Below are 16,826 nucleotides of genomic sequence, written 5' to 3'. Positions count from 1 at the left end.
AGGACAGTATTAGCCTACTCTTTTTTTTATAGGTGTGAAGGTGATTGAACAAACCGACACAGGGGATTGACGAAATAAATCTAAGTAACTCTTACACGGCAAAGCAAAAACAGAACAATTCTATACTTACCAGTGCTTCCAAACAGTGATAGCCATAGTAACGGTGTTGTTATAACAACCAGCGTTATCAACAACACATTCCTGTTTTTGAATTTCATCCGCATTGAGACTACCAGTCCAATTCCTACAATGGAGAGATACAATTATAGTCCCATTTAAAAACTCTTTAAGGATTTGGGGATTAAATATATGTAAATAATCTTCAGAAGTACTAGAGAGGTAATAATCAGAAGTGACGACTGCTTCAAGTTTTAAGTCTGTTATCACATTTTCAAAATGACATAATATGTAATAACTTTCACATGGCAACATAAGCCATTTCGGAACTATATGTGAGCAGGCCCAACACACTTATTTTCCTATATTCCTCCTCAGGATAAACATTGATTTTACATGGCAGTCTATGAAGCAAGATCTCTTACAATCATTACTATATTTACATTATTCATATAAGCCCTGTAAACTGATATAGCCCTAACTGTAAATGTAGTTAATCCTTTATATTTATCCTTCTGTCATGTTAAATCGATGTTGTTTATTCAGAAGCAGAAGAAGGGAATTAGCCTGTTGCGCTTGTTCACTTATAGTTCTGATTTATAATACACAAAATATATATTCATTAAGTTCCATTTACCCACAAATGTGCTGTATTCCACTAGACTTATATCGCTCTACACCAGAGGAGTACCGTCTAGAGTTAGCTCGTTAAAATGTAGTATATTATAATAGTGTACTAATTAATCTACAACTACCATACACAATCTTCAGTCAGCCGAATCCAGAGGTTTTTAAAGTGATACTTTGTCTTAGGATTAATATAAAATTTAAGTTCTCGAAATGGTCAATATGAGTATATATTCATTAGTGAACTTACCTGGTGTCATAAAGTTACAACAGAATCCCTGTAAAATCTAGAAAATTCTTAAAACTAAGTACCGGTACCGTAATTATTGAAAAACGCTTCATCATAATATTAAGCGTTTTCAATAGTTAATTGCATTTTTATTAATTTTTTGGGATTTATCGGATAATATAAGGATCCTAATTATGTTATTTATGACACCAGGTATATCTACTGATGAATATTATGCTTATTTTAAATTTTATGTTTACTCTACTAAGACGTAGTATCCCTTTAAATTAAAGCCGCAATGGAATCAACACGTTTATAAGCCTACACAATGTAATTCGAAAATTGTAATACAAATGAAAAAGATCTCAACTTACAGACTACTTACAAATGAAAGCAATTTTTCATTTCAATTGCACAACATTCATCACATTCTTCTAAAACTCGTTTCTTCTCATTATCAATAAACCTCGGGGTCATCGACCTTTAATTCCCTGTACAAAGTCCGACTGGCATTATGACAAGTAAACGAAATTTTAAATTGTTAGTTCTACGATTCTTTGTTGATTTCGAGGACATAAGAGCCGGAAATTTAGTTTATATCAAAATCAAATTTTAAAGAATTTATTCAGTTTGAATTAACTATATCTTCGTCTTGAATTCGGACCTATTTTTATTTTAGTCATAATTCTGATTATCAGGTCTTTTTTTCCTTTACTAAAATGTCTGGAAGAAACGGTCTACAAAATGGTCAAAATCACAGGGACTTGCAATATTGAAATGAAATGAATGGAGTTTTACGTCCTACTTTTTTTCGACTTATGAAGACAGACAACGCCATGCAGGGTGCAATGAGAGAAATTTTGCCAGGACAGCGGCATTAGCCTGCTCTTTTTCGATTTCTAACTGTAGGATTTTAAACTTATGATTTTGTATTTTGTATACGGCTATTATAGCCAACTAAAAGAGTTGAACACTTGATTTATCCATAGTCTCTACTTGTGACCTAGACCATTGCTTCTATAGGAGAGCATCTTCTATAACACCTATAACCTGCTCAGCTAAGAACTTTAAAAATGACAGATTAGCAAGGGCAATAAAACTTTAATGGTCCATATCGGTCATAAAAAGAAAAGAGAGCCTGGCCAGCCCCACCTCCCTCATTTTCTTTTCTTTTCTTAACCTTTTCATAGTGAAAAAATTAACTGTGTCCTCCCTGGAAAATGTTGTGAGCTTTGAATTTTCCAAATCGACAAAACAACTTCGGTTTATTGTCCTATCGTGTCATGTCATCATTATGTCAGACGGCATCACTGACATGGAAAAACCGGGTTGAAAAATCTGAAGGTATTCTCTCGACCTATGCCGGGATTGAACCCTGAACTGTCAGTTTAGCTAGCAAGTGTTGAACTCACTCAGCCACCGCGGCTCCTGAAAGGTCGACCGAACCCACATGGAGTAGATATTGAATGTAAAACTGACCCTAAGTTTCGATTGTTTAAATTGAAAGTTATGATTGATGATTATTCACGTAAAATACCCACGCTCTTATCTTTATCTATCTACTTCATATCGAATACCGTTGTTTTTTTTTTATTTCTTTTATGTTTAAAATTTCTCGACAGAAGAAAGTCTACGGAATTAATATTATAAATTTATATTTATTGATTGGACTTGCTTCAACGGATACACCAACCAGCAGTAAAACAACAGGGAGGAATCTAATGAGCCGTAGAAATAGACACTGCCGTCATCTGGGGGTTTGGTTGGAAAGTGTATCGCTATCGTAGTGATAGAAGCGTTATCAAATCATTCGTACTGTTGCGGATTATCCGATTGAATTTGGAATCAGTCAAAAATGGATACATCAACTGAAGGTAAATCACTCTGTTTATTCGAAACTCATGGTGGCTGACGACTGGAGTTTCCATAGCAAAAATATGTCGATAATTGTTCGCGCAATGACATATTAACATATTGATGACAACGTCTGTAGAAAGTATAAGAAATTTAATCGATTTTGTTTCAAGTTTGAACAGCCCTATGTGTCGCAGGCTGTGCACGTCAAGGGTGCATTGACAGTTTGAAAATGAAAAATAGTAAAGCTGCTGTCAGAGGGAATGACATGGAAAAGGCGTCCAGTCGTTCGGACGGAAGAATAAACTAGGCCCCTATGTGCCACAGACTGTGCACAAAAGTTAGAATTATAAAAGGAGTAAGCAAATGCCGCTGTCAGAAGGGCTGACAGATGCCTATGCACTTAGATATCCCAAGACAGTTGGAAATTCCGAAATAGTAGGCATATGCCGTTGTCGTTCGGAGAGGACAATAAACCGAAAACCAGGTGGCATTAATTGCCCACAGTCGTTGGAAGGTCGATCTTTCCACCCCCCCCCCCCCCCCCCTCCCCGCCCTCTTTCATATACGAACCCTGCCACGATATCTGTGTTGCTACCATATCGACTAAATTCAGTCAGTCGCCGCCAGTTGCAGGTTCTTTGCCCGACCCCCGCCCAATCTATACCAAGATATCTCTAAAAGCATCATGTAGATTTGTTGGTGAAAAAAAGATAGTATAATATTCTCTATATAATAACTAAGACCAAAAACAACTCAAGTATGACTGAAATCTATAAAATATTCGATAGTACATATTTTAGATCGATTAATGACGGCCCTTAGGACATGTCTTAGTTTTGTTTATTCAAATTATCAAAGGTCATTCTGGGTCAGGTATTTATTGCTAGGACATATATGAGAACTATCTGCGATCATATAACCCTTTAATTTGGTGTGGCATCAGACAGGGTATGTTTACTCTTCTAGACACCTTAAACCACTTTTCATAATAAATATAAACCCATTTATGATTGATATACTTCCTCATATGAAAAGTTCATTAGTTGCTAACCAATGTATTGCCAATATGTTGTTTTGGATTTTTGGTTTCGTTTTGCGTTTTGGATCGTTAGAACTTGGGGTTTTTATTAAGTCTCTTTCCTCATCAAATCTACAAATTTGATTACAATATCCATAACTGGCTGTTTCGTTTCATGTTTTTTTAGGCAAGTACGCTTGCCATCTATAATCTTATGATGTTCTTCTTTAAATCGTGTTCAGAGGAGTTTTTACCCAATAGCATCTAAGTTGTCGTGATATGCACTAAACAAACAAAAACACAATTAAAATTGGGCAGAAAATACAAGTCAGTGTTTAACAATTACTATTCAAAACTTCCTTGCACATAGTAAGGAAATAATTTATTGAACAATGCGTTTGATTGGTTGAAATTTAAAGACCTAGTACAGAAGAAGCATAACAATTTAGACAGATTATCGAATTTAAAACTAGTATGATCTGACAGAAACGTTGCAGATGTATTAATGCATTTCAAATTTTGGCGCCTGACTGGAAGTAAGGGACAGGATATATTGTGTGGGTGACAGAGACTGGCGTGTGGGTGAAAGATATCATAAAAGCACTACAAATCTATTATTTTAGGGTGGAGCAAGGTTTTGTTTTATTGAAGGGCTAGAGTTTTGTTGACTTTGAGATAAAAGTAAAATCATCTTATACAATAAGTAAATATTGGATCTTGTTATCTGTAAGTGTTGTCAACGGGGTCACTGCCACCCCTACTCCCACGGGTTTGTCTGCCCCGCTTTTCTGCACCTGATTGGGCTTATGAAGACAGTAACGCCATGCAGTATGCAATGAGAGAAAGTTTGCTAGGACAGCGGCATTAGTCTTACTTTTCTGCACCTGATTGGGCTAATGAAGACAGTAACGCCATGCAGTGTGCAATGAGAGTTCCTACGATTTTTCACCTTTAACTGATCATTATCATGTAACGTTGCTTGGACAGCGACATTAGCCTACTCTTTTTAGATCCAAGTGCGGTCGATCTGTAACATGCACAGCCTGTAGCACAATCGTAACCTAACCTAACCTAAACCCTAAACCTAAACCTAAACCTAACCTTAACCTAACCTAATCCAACCTACCCTACCCTACCCTACCCTATAATCAAGTCTAAGCCACTGCTACCCCACCACCAACATTGAAGAGATAACTGAAAGGTCACATTGTTTGGAAGTTTTGAGATATTGAAATGTAAATGTCAGAAATATGGTAATTGTTTAGTACTGGTCAACATTTTAATAATAAAGAGATTAAACTTTATCATCAATTTATAAACTATTTATCAAAATTTATGAACCGTTTTCCTGTTTTAAAGGGACCACCATTTTTTGTGGTTGATTTGAGTCTTGAATATATGTAAATAGTCTTCTTTGTTCCTTAACCAACATTACATGGTATGGATAATCATCGTATCGTTTTAGATACGAATAGAGAAGTACTAGAAATGTACAAAAATCACATACATGTAATTCCTTCCTGTTTGTCAAATATTCTGTAGGGATACAGACTGAAATAGTCCAGTTATCTGAACAAGATCACTGCTTTTCAAACGTCCGTTAGAAAACAGACTGAGCTAACCAAGTTATCTGAAGATGACATGTGGATCTCAAGTTCTGTTTCAATATATTTATCTGATCTATTTACAGAAATCGTGATGACAGCCGCCAAGTTATACAATAACTCTATTATGAGACTGGAAAGAAAGCCTAAGAAAGATATTGATTTTGGTCAAGTACATCACATAGCTGGTGGACCTTATAAAGGCATCCTCGTCAATAAAACCAGGACTTGTAAGTAATAATGGTAATGTTGAAGGGCCATGGTTCGCCATTTTCGGGGGTTGATTTGGACCCTGTATGTAAATAGCCCTCTGAAGTACTAGAACTGAACTAAAATCGCATAACCCTTCAAAAATACTTCGAACTAGAAATTTCATTTTTTTTCTTTATCTTTTCTACATACGGCGACAGCCCGAGAATAGACGAGTCGTCATTTTAACTTTCAAACATGGATAACTCAGTGCACAATTTGAAGGCTGTGAACACTATTACTGATTAGCTTATATAGCTAAATAATTCTCGTTAAAAGAAATAAACTTACATTTTTTACAAGGGTAACACATTAGGTTCACGAAGATCATTTTTACTAGCTGGTTCTTGTCTTGGCATTGATCTTTCTCGGATTATCTGTTCCCATTTATAGCTGGATGGACTTGGATAAATTTTGTCACTGTTTTCTTCAGCAATGGATGATGTTCGACAGTCAGACGGAAGGCTGGAGTTTATGGCTGTCATCCACCAGAAGCAACAGACACAAGATGGCGACTCAACGCAGGATTCGTGGACCATTCGATTCTGGTTCGTGTCACGAAATGGTCCAGTCAATAAAAACAACGTCATGTCGGAATATTTCCGGGATGTCATCAACCCCAAACCAAAAAGTAGGTTCTTAAAATTGTCTGTTTTCATAATATTCTCAGTTACAATGAACTTTGATTCTAGATCAACCAACAGGACTCTGGACTCGTGTTGTTGTTGTGGACACTCTTAAGCAGAAGCACTGGCCAAGATTACGCTTTTATCGATAGAATACTTTGACGGAAACTGCCGAGGATTTCCGAATGAAAACTTACATGATAACCTATTACAAGGTTTACTCGCTAAAGTGAAATAAGATAGAAATATGTAATAAAGAGACTGCATATTGTATTTCGTGTAATACTTTCAGATTACATTGGTTTTGTAAAGAAAGCTTTAATAGTACTGAGAGAATATAAAGAAATAGAACGAGTTGAACTGGAGGTTGTGGAATCAAATGAAGATGGTGATGAATCTTTTGGACCAATCAGTAAGTTTCTTAGTAATGACTATATCGTTCATATTAAAATGATACTACGTCTTAGAGTGAACATGGAATTTAAGTTCTCACTAATGGCCAATATGAGTATATATTCATCAGTGAACTTACCTGGTGTCATAAAGTTACAACAGTTTTTTGGCCAAGTTTATGTTCATTTTAAGGCGTAGTATTCCTTTAAAAGAGACCAGAAATCCAGGACGCGTATTCTCGAAACGATCTTAGTTTCTAACACTGTTTCTAAGATATCCTAGGGTCTTAACTTCTAATACTGTTTCTAAGATATCCTATGGTTTAACATCTAATACTGTTTCCAGGATGTCCTAGCGCTAAGATCGTTTCGAGAAATCGTGGACAGTGGTTCGCTCATCAAATTCTTTTTCCAACCGCTGCGCTTAATAATTTTGTTCGATTATTAATCCTTTAACCCGGACACAGTTTTAAGCATCATATGTTTGTGGCAGAAACTCTGTTCTTCTTATTATTGCGAACACCTTGTTTTGTCATTTTTTCAGCTTGAATGACTCAGTTGGATTAAATTTTGAAATTGCAGTTTTTGTATTATCGTGATGGTAAACTCAATTATCACCTTCTTTTTCAGAGAGTTTTATTAGTGTTTTTACTCCCAACTCTTACACCTACCAATTCGTACCGGAAGTGACGATTTCGAACAAAACATCCGTTTGTTTTGCTGTCAAAGCGTCTGAAGATGCACATGTAGCATTGAGTGCAATTTATGGTGATGTCGACCGCAAAACTTTTGAAATTGCTCTTGGTTGTGATGGGAACATGGTATCCTATATAAGAGATGGTTCTTTGGGAAATGCTAAAGCACAAATCAAAACTCCATACCTCCTAAGTGATGATGAACTTAAACAGTTCTGGATCAGCTGGAAAGATCATCGCCTGGAAGTCGGTAAAGGCGATCAGATTGGATTTGGAAGATTCCTGAACTGGGCGATTCCACCCAACAGACGGTTTAATTTCAACTGTATTTCTGTATCAACCAGTAGAAAATCAAAAGGCGTGTGGGAATTTACTGAAATTATAGGTAAGCTATTTTCTTAGAAAATTTTTGTTTATGTATTGGGAACACTGATAGCATCAATTTGCACCTTCTGAATTTACATCTGAGGTTCCTGCAATTCCACTAAAACTAAGATGACATCACTAATCTCGAAATCTTATCACATTATGCCCTTATGACTATAGAATCACAAAGAAGCGGATGTAATATGCATTTTGTGGACGATGCAGTTGATTATCGAGTACTGGTTGCGACTTTTAATTTTTGTTTTGAAGTTGGCATCAGTAAATTAAACTCTCCATCTTTCTTGTATGATTTTAATCCAACTTTTAATCAATTCTGCTTTTTTTTTAGATGAATTTCCCGATGAAAGTATACGTAAGTATAGATTGATATCAGGTGTTTCTTCTGGGTGGACTTTGGGCATACACCTTCGAGATAATTCTAAACTTTGCAGATAAAATGTTACTTTGGGTATGTGGGATTTAGAGAGTGGGGTGGGTGTTGGTTGATAGAACTTATTCAACTTATACTGGCTATACAGCCTTGCAAACTACTATCCAACTCGTCTCAGCTATAAAAGGCAGAGTTCAGCGTTGAATGTTCTATTCCGGAGTAAATCGAGGGGGAGGGGAGGGGGTTCTTACCAATGAAACGTGATGCATTTATTTTGTCTTTTTAGCTAAAAAGAAAGATCCAATAAAGGAAGCGAAAAAGGCCAAAGTTATCTCCAAAATATTATGGATAGCTAAAAAGGAGAGAATGCTGTTAAAACTTGAAGATGCTTATCCTAATAGTCTTACAGCCGATACACTGTTCAGGTAACATAATACTTACTCTTCTACACACCTGATATCACTTTTCGTTATGAAATACTCATTTATAATTGATATACTTTCTCAAGTGAAAAGTTTATTAGATGCTGTGTTTCGCCAATATGTTGCTTTGGATTTCGGGTTTAGTTTTTGCGGTTCGGATCATTAGTAAAAAATACATTCTGGCCACGTATTCTCGAAATGATCTTAGCGCTAGGATGTCCTAGGTACTTATCTTCTTACATTGATTCTAGGACATCTTAGCTAAGGTAGACTAAGGTACGATTGTTCAAACGGATGGAGAATCTGTCTCTTTAAATCAAGAAAAGTCGTTGCCCTATTTATTTAATGATTGTAGATTATGCAAAATAGAGAAGAGTAACATGATACCAGCTATGGTCGGATTAAAAGATTTACAGAAACGGGGATTAATCCGGGAATTGGGCGAGGGGTCGTGGGTGAGAATTCCGACGGATGAAGAAACTGTCAAACACGGTAAGGAATCTACTCGACCAAAGCCTACCCCCACCCCCAAACAAACCCCCAACCCTCCACCTCCACCCTGCAGCAATGAATATCCGATTATCCGATGAATTGGTTTGAAGTAAACTTCTTGTCATTTCTAAGTTATCGTCGCACCATTTTGTTGCATATTGGGTTCCCTACACTTACCAATCTAACATAATATTCGACGCATTGATATTCCATACTCTGAGAATCATATCATTAAATCTTCGCTGAGATTCCAAACTTTAGTCTTTTTTCCAGATGTGAATATTCTGGACGAAGTACCGAAGTTTTCTGGACGAGAGAAAATAAACATCGTAATAATAACATCATTATATTGTGAAAAACTGGCCGTGGACGCCATGATAGATAACAAAATTACTTATTTAATTCATTCTAAAGAAGGTACGTAAAATAATTATAACATTTCATTTTATGGATGCGAACATTTTTCGGTTTTTTCATCTTGACAATATCAAGCTCTTACGAACTCTTATACGTTGAATGCAATAGCCATTTTTTTTTTATCGGAATGCAGCTTTTTGAATGGACTGTAGGCCTACGCCAGCGAATACAGCCAATCAAAACCCTCGATAGAAAAACTTTATGACTTATTGCCCTTCTATCGAAACCTGTGATTGGCTGTATTCTCTGGTGTTCAATCCAATCAAAACAAACTTCCGTGATACAAGAATAGTGGATTTTGCGGTCAAGGTATAAGAATAAGTTTGTAATAGCCTGACATTGTGAAGACGAAGGGAGACAATCCAATTTAAGATGTGGTATACCACAGGGACTCGATGTATATTTGCAGGCGATAGTGAGGTGTATACTATAGGTAAAATTGGTAAACAACGTGTTGTATCGTGTAAACTATCTCTACATAGCGAATCACAAGATGATCAAACATTAGCTGAAGATACCATCAATAAATTACATAGTAAGTTGCTTTTGGCTTTTGCAGTGACTCAACCAGATGAATGGAGGGGGGGGGGGGGGGGGGGGGGGGGGCATTTTTTTTGAAGGGCCCCTTAGGGGACTTGTCTGAACCAGTCCTTATGGTAGTTGGGCCACCGGGCTTTTGGAAATTGATGGGAACCGTGGTGATTCAGAGAGTAAGATGCTTACTCACTAACCTGACGGTCCAGGGTTCAATCCAGGCATAGGTTGAGATAATACCGTATGCTTCGGGGTTCGGTATAAGATACCTGCCACGTTGTGCTTCTGCAAATGCTCTTAAAATTCAGTTTCCTTGTTGTGCTTGCCTCATGCCTTGTAACACACTGTTTGCTATTTCATGAGTTCGTCCGATAAATTGTATATGCTTCTTTTTAGAGAACTTCGGAGGCATACAACATGTATTAATGGTTGGAGTGGGCGGGGCAGTTCCTTCATATAGTGACTACCAGCAGCATGTACGCCTGGGTGATGTCGTAGTCTCGCTTGTCAATAATAGTAGTAAAGTGTATATAAACTGTTCAAAAGTCGAACACCAACCGGGACTAGGATATAAATACACAACTAAAACTTTCAGCTTCACTGACCAAACTTTAAGCAGCGCGGTCAAATCCTTACGCCAGGAAACAGAAACTTTCAAAAGTCGTTCTCCATTATGGATATCTATAATGGAAGAATCGCTGGACACTTTAAAAGGACAAGAATCAAATTTTCACAGACCGTCGATTCGAACGGATCGGTTATATTATACTAAACCAGACGGAACTATTATCGAATGCGACCATCCTCGCCCAGAAGACGTGCACTACACAGATGGAAATACGCGCGTTTTGTATGGGTTAGTGGCCGGAAGTAAACTTGTCTCTAAAGCAAACGATCTGCGATTGGATTTCGCCAAGCAATTCAACATTAAGTGTTATGATTCCGGATATTCGACCATTTTTGATAGTCTGGAGCAAAACAACGTCAACAGTGTACTGGTTGTTCGAGGTATGAGCGATTATCAAGACGGACACAACAAGGAATGGCAGTGCTATGCTTCCTTAGCTGCAGCAAGTTATATGAAAGCCTTGCTTATATCGATGTAGCTCTATTTTTTCAATATTTTATAGGACCAAATGTCGTCATATTGATTTGATTTTTTTTTTGTCTGATGTAGGTGCTAAAATTAGTTTTATTTGTATTTTATCAATTTTTGTTAATATTGTGAAATAGTTTTGGGTTTTCGCTTGTATTCTTTGTTTTATGAGCATCATTTCTTAAAACTTTTACGGAACATCCCGGTTTTTAAAACTTTCCCACCATACGATTCTGCGCAAACAATGGATTCAGAAATGATACAATAAATAGTTTCTCTTTTAAAGGGACAGTGGTAGCATTACCGGGAGTAAATCATAGCCTACCTTGGTCTCTCTCGGAACGTGAATTATTCCGCTAAAGTATCGATATCCAAATGTATCCCTATTTTTCGATGTTTGAAAGTTATTTTAACAAGTAATTTTAAGAGATTTTTTTTTGGAACATCTCTGGTGTCCAGTAGACTCAATCATCCTGTCGCTCTTCGTCTAAGCACAGATGTAACGGAAGATGTCTTGGTGTCAGGGACTATATCAACAAGACATTCAACTTTCGGATACCCCAATTTTTTAAAAGATAATAATAAACTTGTGAACGAAATGAACAAAAAGTTAAATTTCTTGACCAAGGTCTATTTGAAGGAACTATTTTCGTATAGTTTTAGTAGTTCTGAAGACTATTTATATATCTTCAAGGTCCAAATCATCTCCTTAAAAAAAGGTGCTCAATACATCAATTGTAGAGCGATATAGAAATACCACTATTAAAATAGTGCTCAATACATCAATTGTAGAGCGACATAGAAATACCACTGTTAAAATAGTACTCAATATATCAATTGTAGAGCGATATAGAAATACCACTGTTAAAATAGTGCTCAATACATCAATTGTAGAGCGATATAGAAATACCACTGTTAAAATAGTGCTCAATACATCAATTGTAGAGCGATATAGAAATACCACTATTAAAATAGTGCTCAATACATCAATTGTAGAGCGACATAGAAATACCACTGTTAAAATAGTACTCAATATATCAATTGTAGAGCGATATAGAAATACCACTGTTAAAATAGTGCTCAATACATCAATTGTAGAGCGATATAGAAATACCGCTGTTAAAATAGTGCTCAGTGCATCAATTGTAGAGCGATATAGAATACCAGTGTTAAGATAGTGCTCAATACATCAATTGTAGAGCGATATAGAAATACCAGTGTTAAAATAGTGCTCAATACATCAATTGTAGAGCTATATAGAAATACCACTATTAAAATAGTGCTCAATACATCAATTGTAGAGCGACATAGAAATACCACTGTTAAAATAGTACTCAATATATCAATTGTAGAGCGATATAGAAATACCACTGTTAAAATAGTGCTCAATACATCAATTGTAGAGCGATATAGAAATACAGCTGTTAAAATAGTGCTCAGTGCATCAGCTGGGATAATATAAATATTTTAAAAGCGGTGCTTACCGTAAAGTGAAAGCCAGAGAAAGCACACAGCTTGTTCAATTCTTAAACCGCTTTGGCAGATTAATTAAAGTTATTCAAATTCGCTTGTTTTTAAATTGACACCTGCCTCTATTCCAGTCTCTGATAGGTATTTTGACGTTTGTAAGTGGAGTAACAGCTGTATCGATACTTGGCGATACCTGTCATTCCATAAAAAAGTTGAATTAGGATAAAACGATTTTTGTTAAAAACTTTTTATGGACGCTAACCACATCTGGTCAATCACTAAAATTTATTTTAAAATTTGTTTTATTATCTAATCAGATTACTGTATTTCCCCAAATTTGGATTTTTATCTTATTTAAGTTTTCCAGAATAAGACTCCTGATTGGCTAGTAAAAATGGATTTGTTTAGAGATTGACCAATCAGGTGAAAGGAGCAGGAAAATGATCGGAATTTAAGTTTTTGTCAAACAGGCCATCAGGTTGATTAGTTCAGATATTGTTACGACTTGGTTGGTTCGTCTATTTCGACCGTTTCCTGGCATTTCTGAGGATGGTACCCGATTGAAGGTGCATCTTTCTCTTTTAGCAATGGAATCAAGAGACAAACGAACGCTGACAGCATTAATAAACCTCCTGAAAGTAAAACATTGACAATCTTTATCTTAAACAACTCCCACTACTGATGTCAATAGATAAGAAAAATTGACTTCACAGTGTAAACAGGAAAACGGCTTTAGCAAAATCTTTTAAATTATTTATGCCTTTTTATTTTTCAACTGGGATCTTTAACGTGCACACAGGGCCGAGGTTTATTGTCCCATCCGAACAACTTTTCCATGTCAGCACTATCGACTTGCATCACTAACAAGGATTGAAAAGTTCGAAGGTATTATCTCGACTTATGTCGGGATTGAGCCCTTGACCTAGACTGTTAGCGAGCAAGCATTAACTCACTGAGTCACCTAGTCCGAAACATCTGCCTCTATTCCATCCTCTGATGGATATTTTGACAATTGTCATCTGGAGTAGAGTCAGAAGAAAAAAACCCTGTTAAATGTGGATTTTCCACACCTCCAAAGATGCGTTTTCTCTAACATAATATTGAATTACCTTTCGTTTTGTTAGTATCACGTGACATAAATAATGTAAGGAGAAAGTGATGATATGATTGAACTACAAAAATATTCATCTTTCCAAATATACCTGGGTTTGTAGATCCAAGGTATCTAAATAAGTTTAAAACCCCAGCACCTGCGGAGATGCGGAATGTCTACATTTAACAGGACATCTGTCAAAATAATAGCTATCAGAGGGTAGAATAGAGACAGATGTTTCGGTCAATGAGTCACCGTGACTTCCTCAACCGAGAATATTAAAGATCGTACCTGCTATAAACATGGCAGTGTTATTAGAACCCGTTACATCAACCACCCAGCCTGCAAAATACAGCCATACAAATTATCATTGATATTATAAACAGTTTTTCAAATCTTACAGATTTATACCTTTCATTGACCCGACGTCCAAGAAACACAAAATTACGAATGACCATTGATGGAATATTTAAAATACACATCTAGCCATAAGAGGCAACACGAGTTAAAATTACATTTCTTAAAATAAATTTCAGCTAAAAAGTCAGTTCCTTTGTAGACAGGAGACACTCACCTATAATAGGTGGAGCTATCAGATACCCAATACCAGCGCAAACCATCTGAACACCTACAGCCACTGCAAACTGGTCGAACCCAACACAATCTAGAGTTAAACCAACCGCGAGGGAATCAGAGCCGCCATTAGTTAAAGCTAGTATAATCATTGTACTAACACTGTATCCAATACTATAGTTAAATATGGGCACTAAACACACAAAAATTCCAGCCAGCGCTTTAAGGGAGATATACACTGCGAAAAAATCCACGTTATCGGCATTACCTAAAGCCCCTACTAAAACACGTGAAACCACTAACGCTGGTCCGTTGGCAGATATTGCTAACGCCACGTCATTTTTTGAAGCACCTTTTGACTCACACAAATGAGGGTAGTGTATCAACACCCCTCCAAATCCGGCATTCACTAATATCAAACTTATACAAAACACTATAAATTGTTTGTGCCGTAAGAAATAGGGTTTTGGGGTCGAAACGTCCACGTTCAGCCCCGACGTCCTTGATAAAAACAGTTGACTATTCAGAGACACAGATTCTAAAGATTTTAAAATATTAGAATCTTTCACATCCAGAAACTGTTTTGATTGGACCTCATTTTCGTTGATTTTGGTTGGATTCTTTAAAAATGGTTCCTTTTCAACTATTTGGCAGTATTCCTTTACTGCGACGTTACCAGCTATTACGTCATCACCAAGCCCCCCCTGGTGTTTTAATTTCAAATGTTCGTGCGCATTGTTTATGGGTTGTTTCCCCTTTTTACACTTCACCAATGGCAAGAGTTTATCTGTACACGAAATAGTTGATGGTTCATGAATGGGGAACATTACTGCACCAAAAACACAGAACTGTGCCGAGGTTCCTGCGAGAATAATCATTGTTTCCCGCCAATTGAAATTGTCCAGAAGATATCTGAAATTAAAGGTCAACGTTTTCAAGATTTTTGCGTAGTCCGTTAGTAGCAATATTATGGATTGGCCAACATAGAACTTTTATAGAAATAAAACTATAGGGTCACTTGTACTATGATAAACCGAGACCCGTTGTGCTGTAGGTTGTGCATTTCTAAGATCGTGGACAGTCGTAACTTAAAAGAAAAAAGAAGGGTTCTGTCACTTATCTGGCGAAATTTCCTCATTGTACACTGCATCGTCATAAATCCGAATGGTATGACGTCAAAGTACATTTCATTTCTACCACAGAAGAAATTTGATTGCTTTTACATTAACAACCATATTAAATTGGCCCAGCACGTGCATTTCAATCCGTGACCGAGATTAGCCGAATATGAAAAAAATACTTGCCGTGATAATAAAGGAGCAGCAAAGATTCCAACACCCGCCGCCGACATGACCACGCCCGTCATTATATTCCGTTTAGAATGGAAATAGTAGTTAGTAATAATAATTGATGGGGTATAGATTAAACCTAAACCTAGACCTGAAAAAATAGCATAGACAGTAAAATGAATTGAAAAGAGTTATCACACTCAACTTTTCTAGTTGTGATAGACCTCATACGACACCCCCACCCCCTCCTACCCTTTTGACTATTCCATGGGCCCTACTTCAGTGGCGAGCAGGGGCCAACAAAATTTCCAGTGGGCCACGGACTATTCTTTCATGATGTAAATTGTTAAAAATTTTGAAAGTAGGAAGGGGTGGGGGTGGTGAAAGAGCCGGGCCGGCCCCAATCCCCCGTAGAAACGCCACTTCAGTGGTGTAGCCAAAAAGGGGGGGGGGGGGGGCAGAGGGGACAGCTTTGTTTAATCCTGAAGTTGTACCATTCTGACTTCTTACCTGATATAATGCCGAATGTTATCATCAAATACTCAATACTGTTCCCAAAACTACTGAGAACCAGTCCAAGAGACATTAACATACTTCCTAACATTACTGAGGTTCGACAGCTAAAATAGTTGACTATCAAACTGGCTACCGGACCTGCAATATCAGCAAATTATACAAAAAAATCATTATTAGGTGAGTGGTTTTCTCAGAAAGAGATTGTAAATTTTCATCGTTAACCTTGATCATGGTAAAAAGGTTTCAAAACATTGTATGTGTATCGCAGACACTGTGGTATCGATTTGCACCATTCTAGTTTTCCACCACCAGACGTCTGCGGTTTTTGCAATTCCACTAATTCTGGGCGTTTTATATTACTATACACATAGAAAAGTCAGAACACCCTTTACAAATCCATTAATTGAAGAACATACCTGCTAGTTGCAGCAAAGAGGAGAATAAGGCAGTCACCCAAGCTGTATAGGAGATGCTTTCTCTGAACTGTTCTAGAAAAAACACCTGGAATATTCCACCGACTATTCCTAGTCCACAACTAGCTGCCACAGACAAGCTGGCAACAATTAAAATAATCCAGGCCCAACCACCGTCTTTATCATCACTGTTGGCCATCTTCGGTGTGTCCACTTAAAGAAATACAACAATATTCTTGCTTAGTCACCTAGTTCCCATGCCTTGACGACATTTGGTCCTTGTAGGTGCACCAACTCTTAATTTCTACAACACAAGCACAAATGCTCTGTTCTTACTTGG

General features: G+C 37.0%; 2 protein-coding genes across 2 annotated transcripts; one reads left to right on the top strand and one right to left on the bottom strand.

The window, feature by feature from the left end:
• Positions 1 to 2,828: 2,828 nt before the first annotated feature.
• Positions 2,829 to 11,142, top strand: LOTGIDRAFT_163977 (hypothetical protein; the record flags this gene model as incomplete). The annotated part of the gene is made up of 11 exons (XM_009060442.1): positions 2,829 to 2,847; positions 5,539 to 5,682; positions 6,135 to 6,332; positions 6,620 to 6,739; positions 7,350 to 7,799; positions 8,130 to 8,153; positions 8,458 to 8,596; positions 8,949 to 9,085; positions 9,359 to 9,502; positions 9,912 to 10,037; positions 10,433 to 11,142. 11 exons carry the CDS (start codon positions 2,829 to 2,831, stop codon positions 11,140 to 11,142), a joined length of 2,211 nt encoding a protein of 736 aa, XP_009058690.1.
• A 1,958-nt stretch (positions 11,143 to 13,100) lies between these two features.
• Positions 13,101 to 16,685, bottom strand: LOTGIDRAFT_163976 (hypothetical protein; the record flags this gene model as incomplete). The annotated part of the gene is made up of 6 exons (XM_009060441.1): positions 13,101 to 13,234; positions 13,987 to 14,037; positions 14,270 to 14,972; positions 15,569 to 15,708; positions 16,068 to 16,211; positions 16,490 to 16,685. The coding sequence occupies 6 exons, from the start codon at positions 16,683 to 16,685 to the stop codon at positions 13,101 to 13,103; spliced, it is 1,368 nt and encodes a 455-aa protein (XP_009058689.1).
• Between the last annotated feature and the right edge of the window lie 141 nt (positions 16,686 to 16,826).

This window comes from Lottia gigantea (genome assembly GCF_000327385.1).
Source record: "Lottia gigantea unplaced genomic scaffold LOTGIsca_42, whole genome shotgun sequence".
NCBI classification, from domain to species: Eukaryota; Metazoa; Mollusca; class Gastropoda; family Lottiidae; genus Lottia; species Lottia gigantea.
The sequence above is the reverse complement of the archived record's forward strand: the minus strand, read 5'-3'. Positions and strand labels throughout refer to the sequence as shown.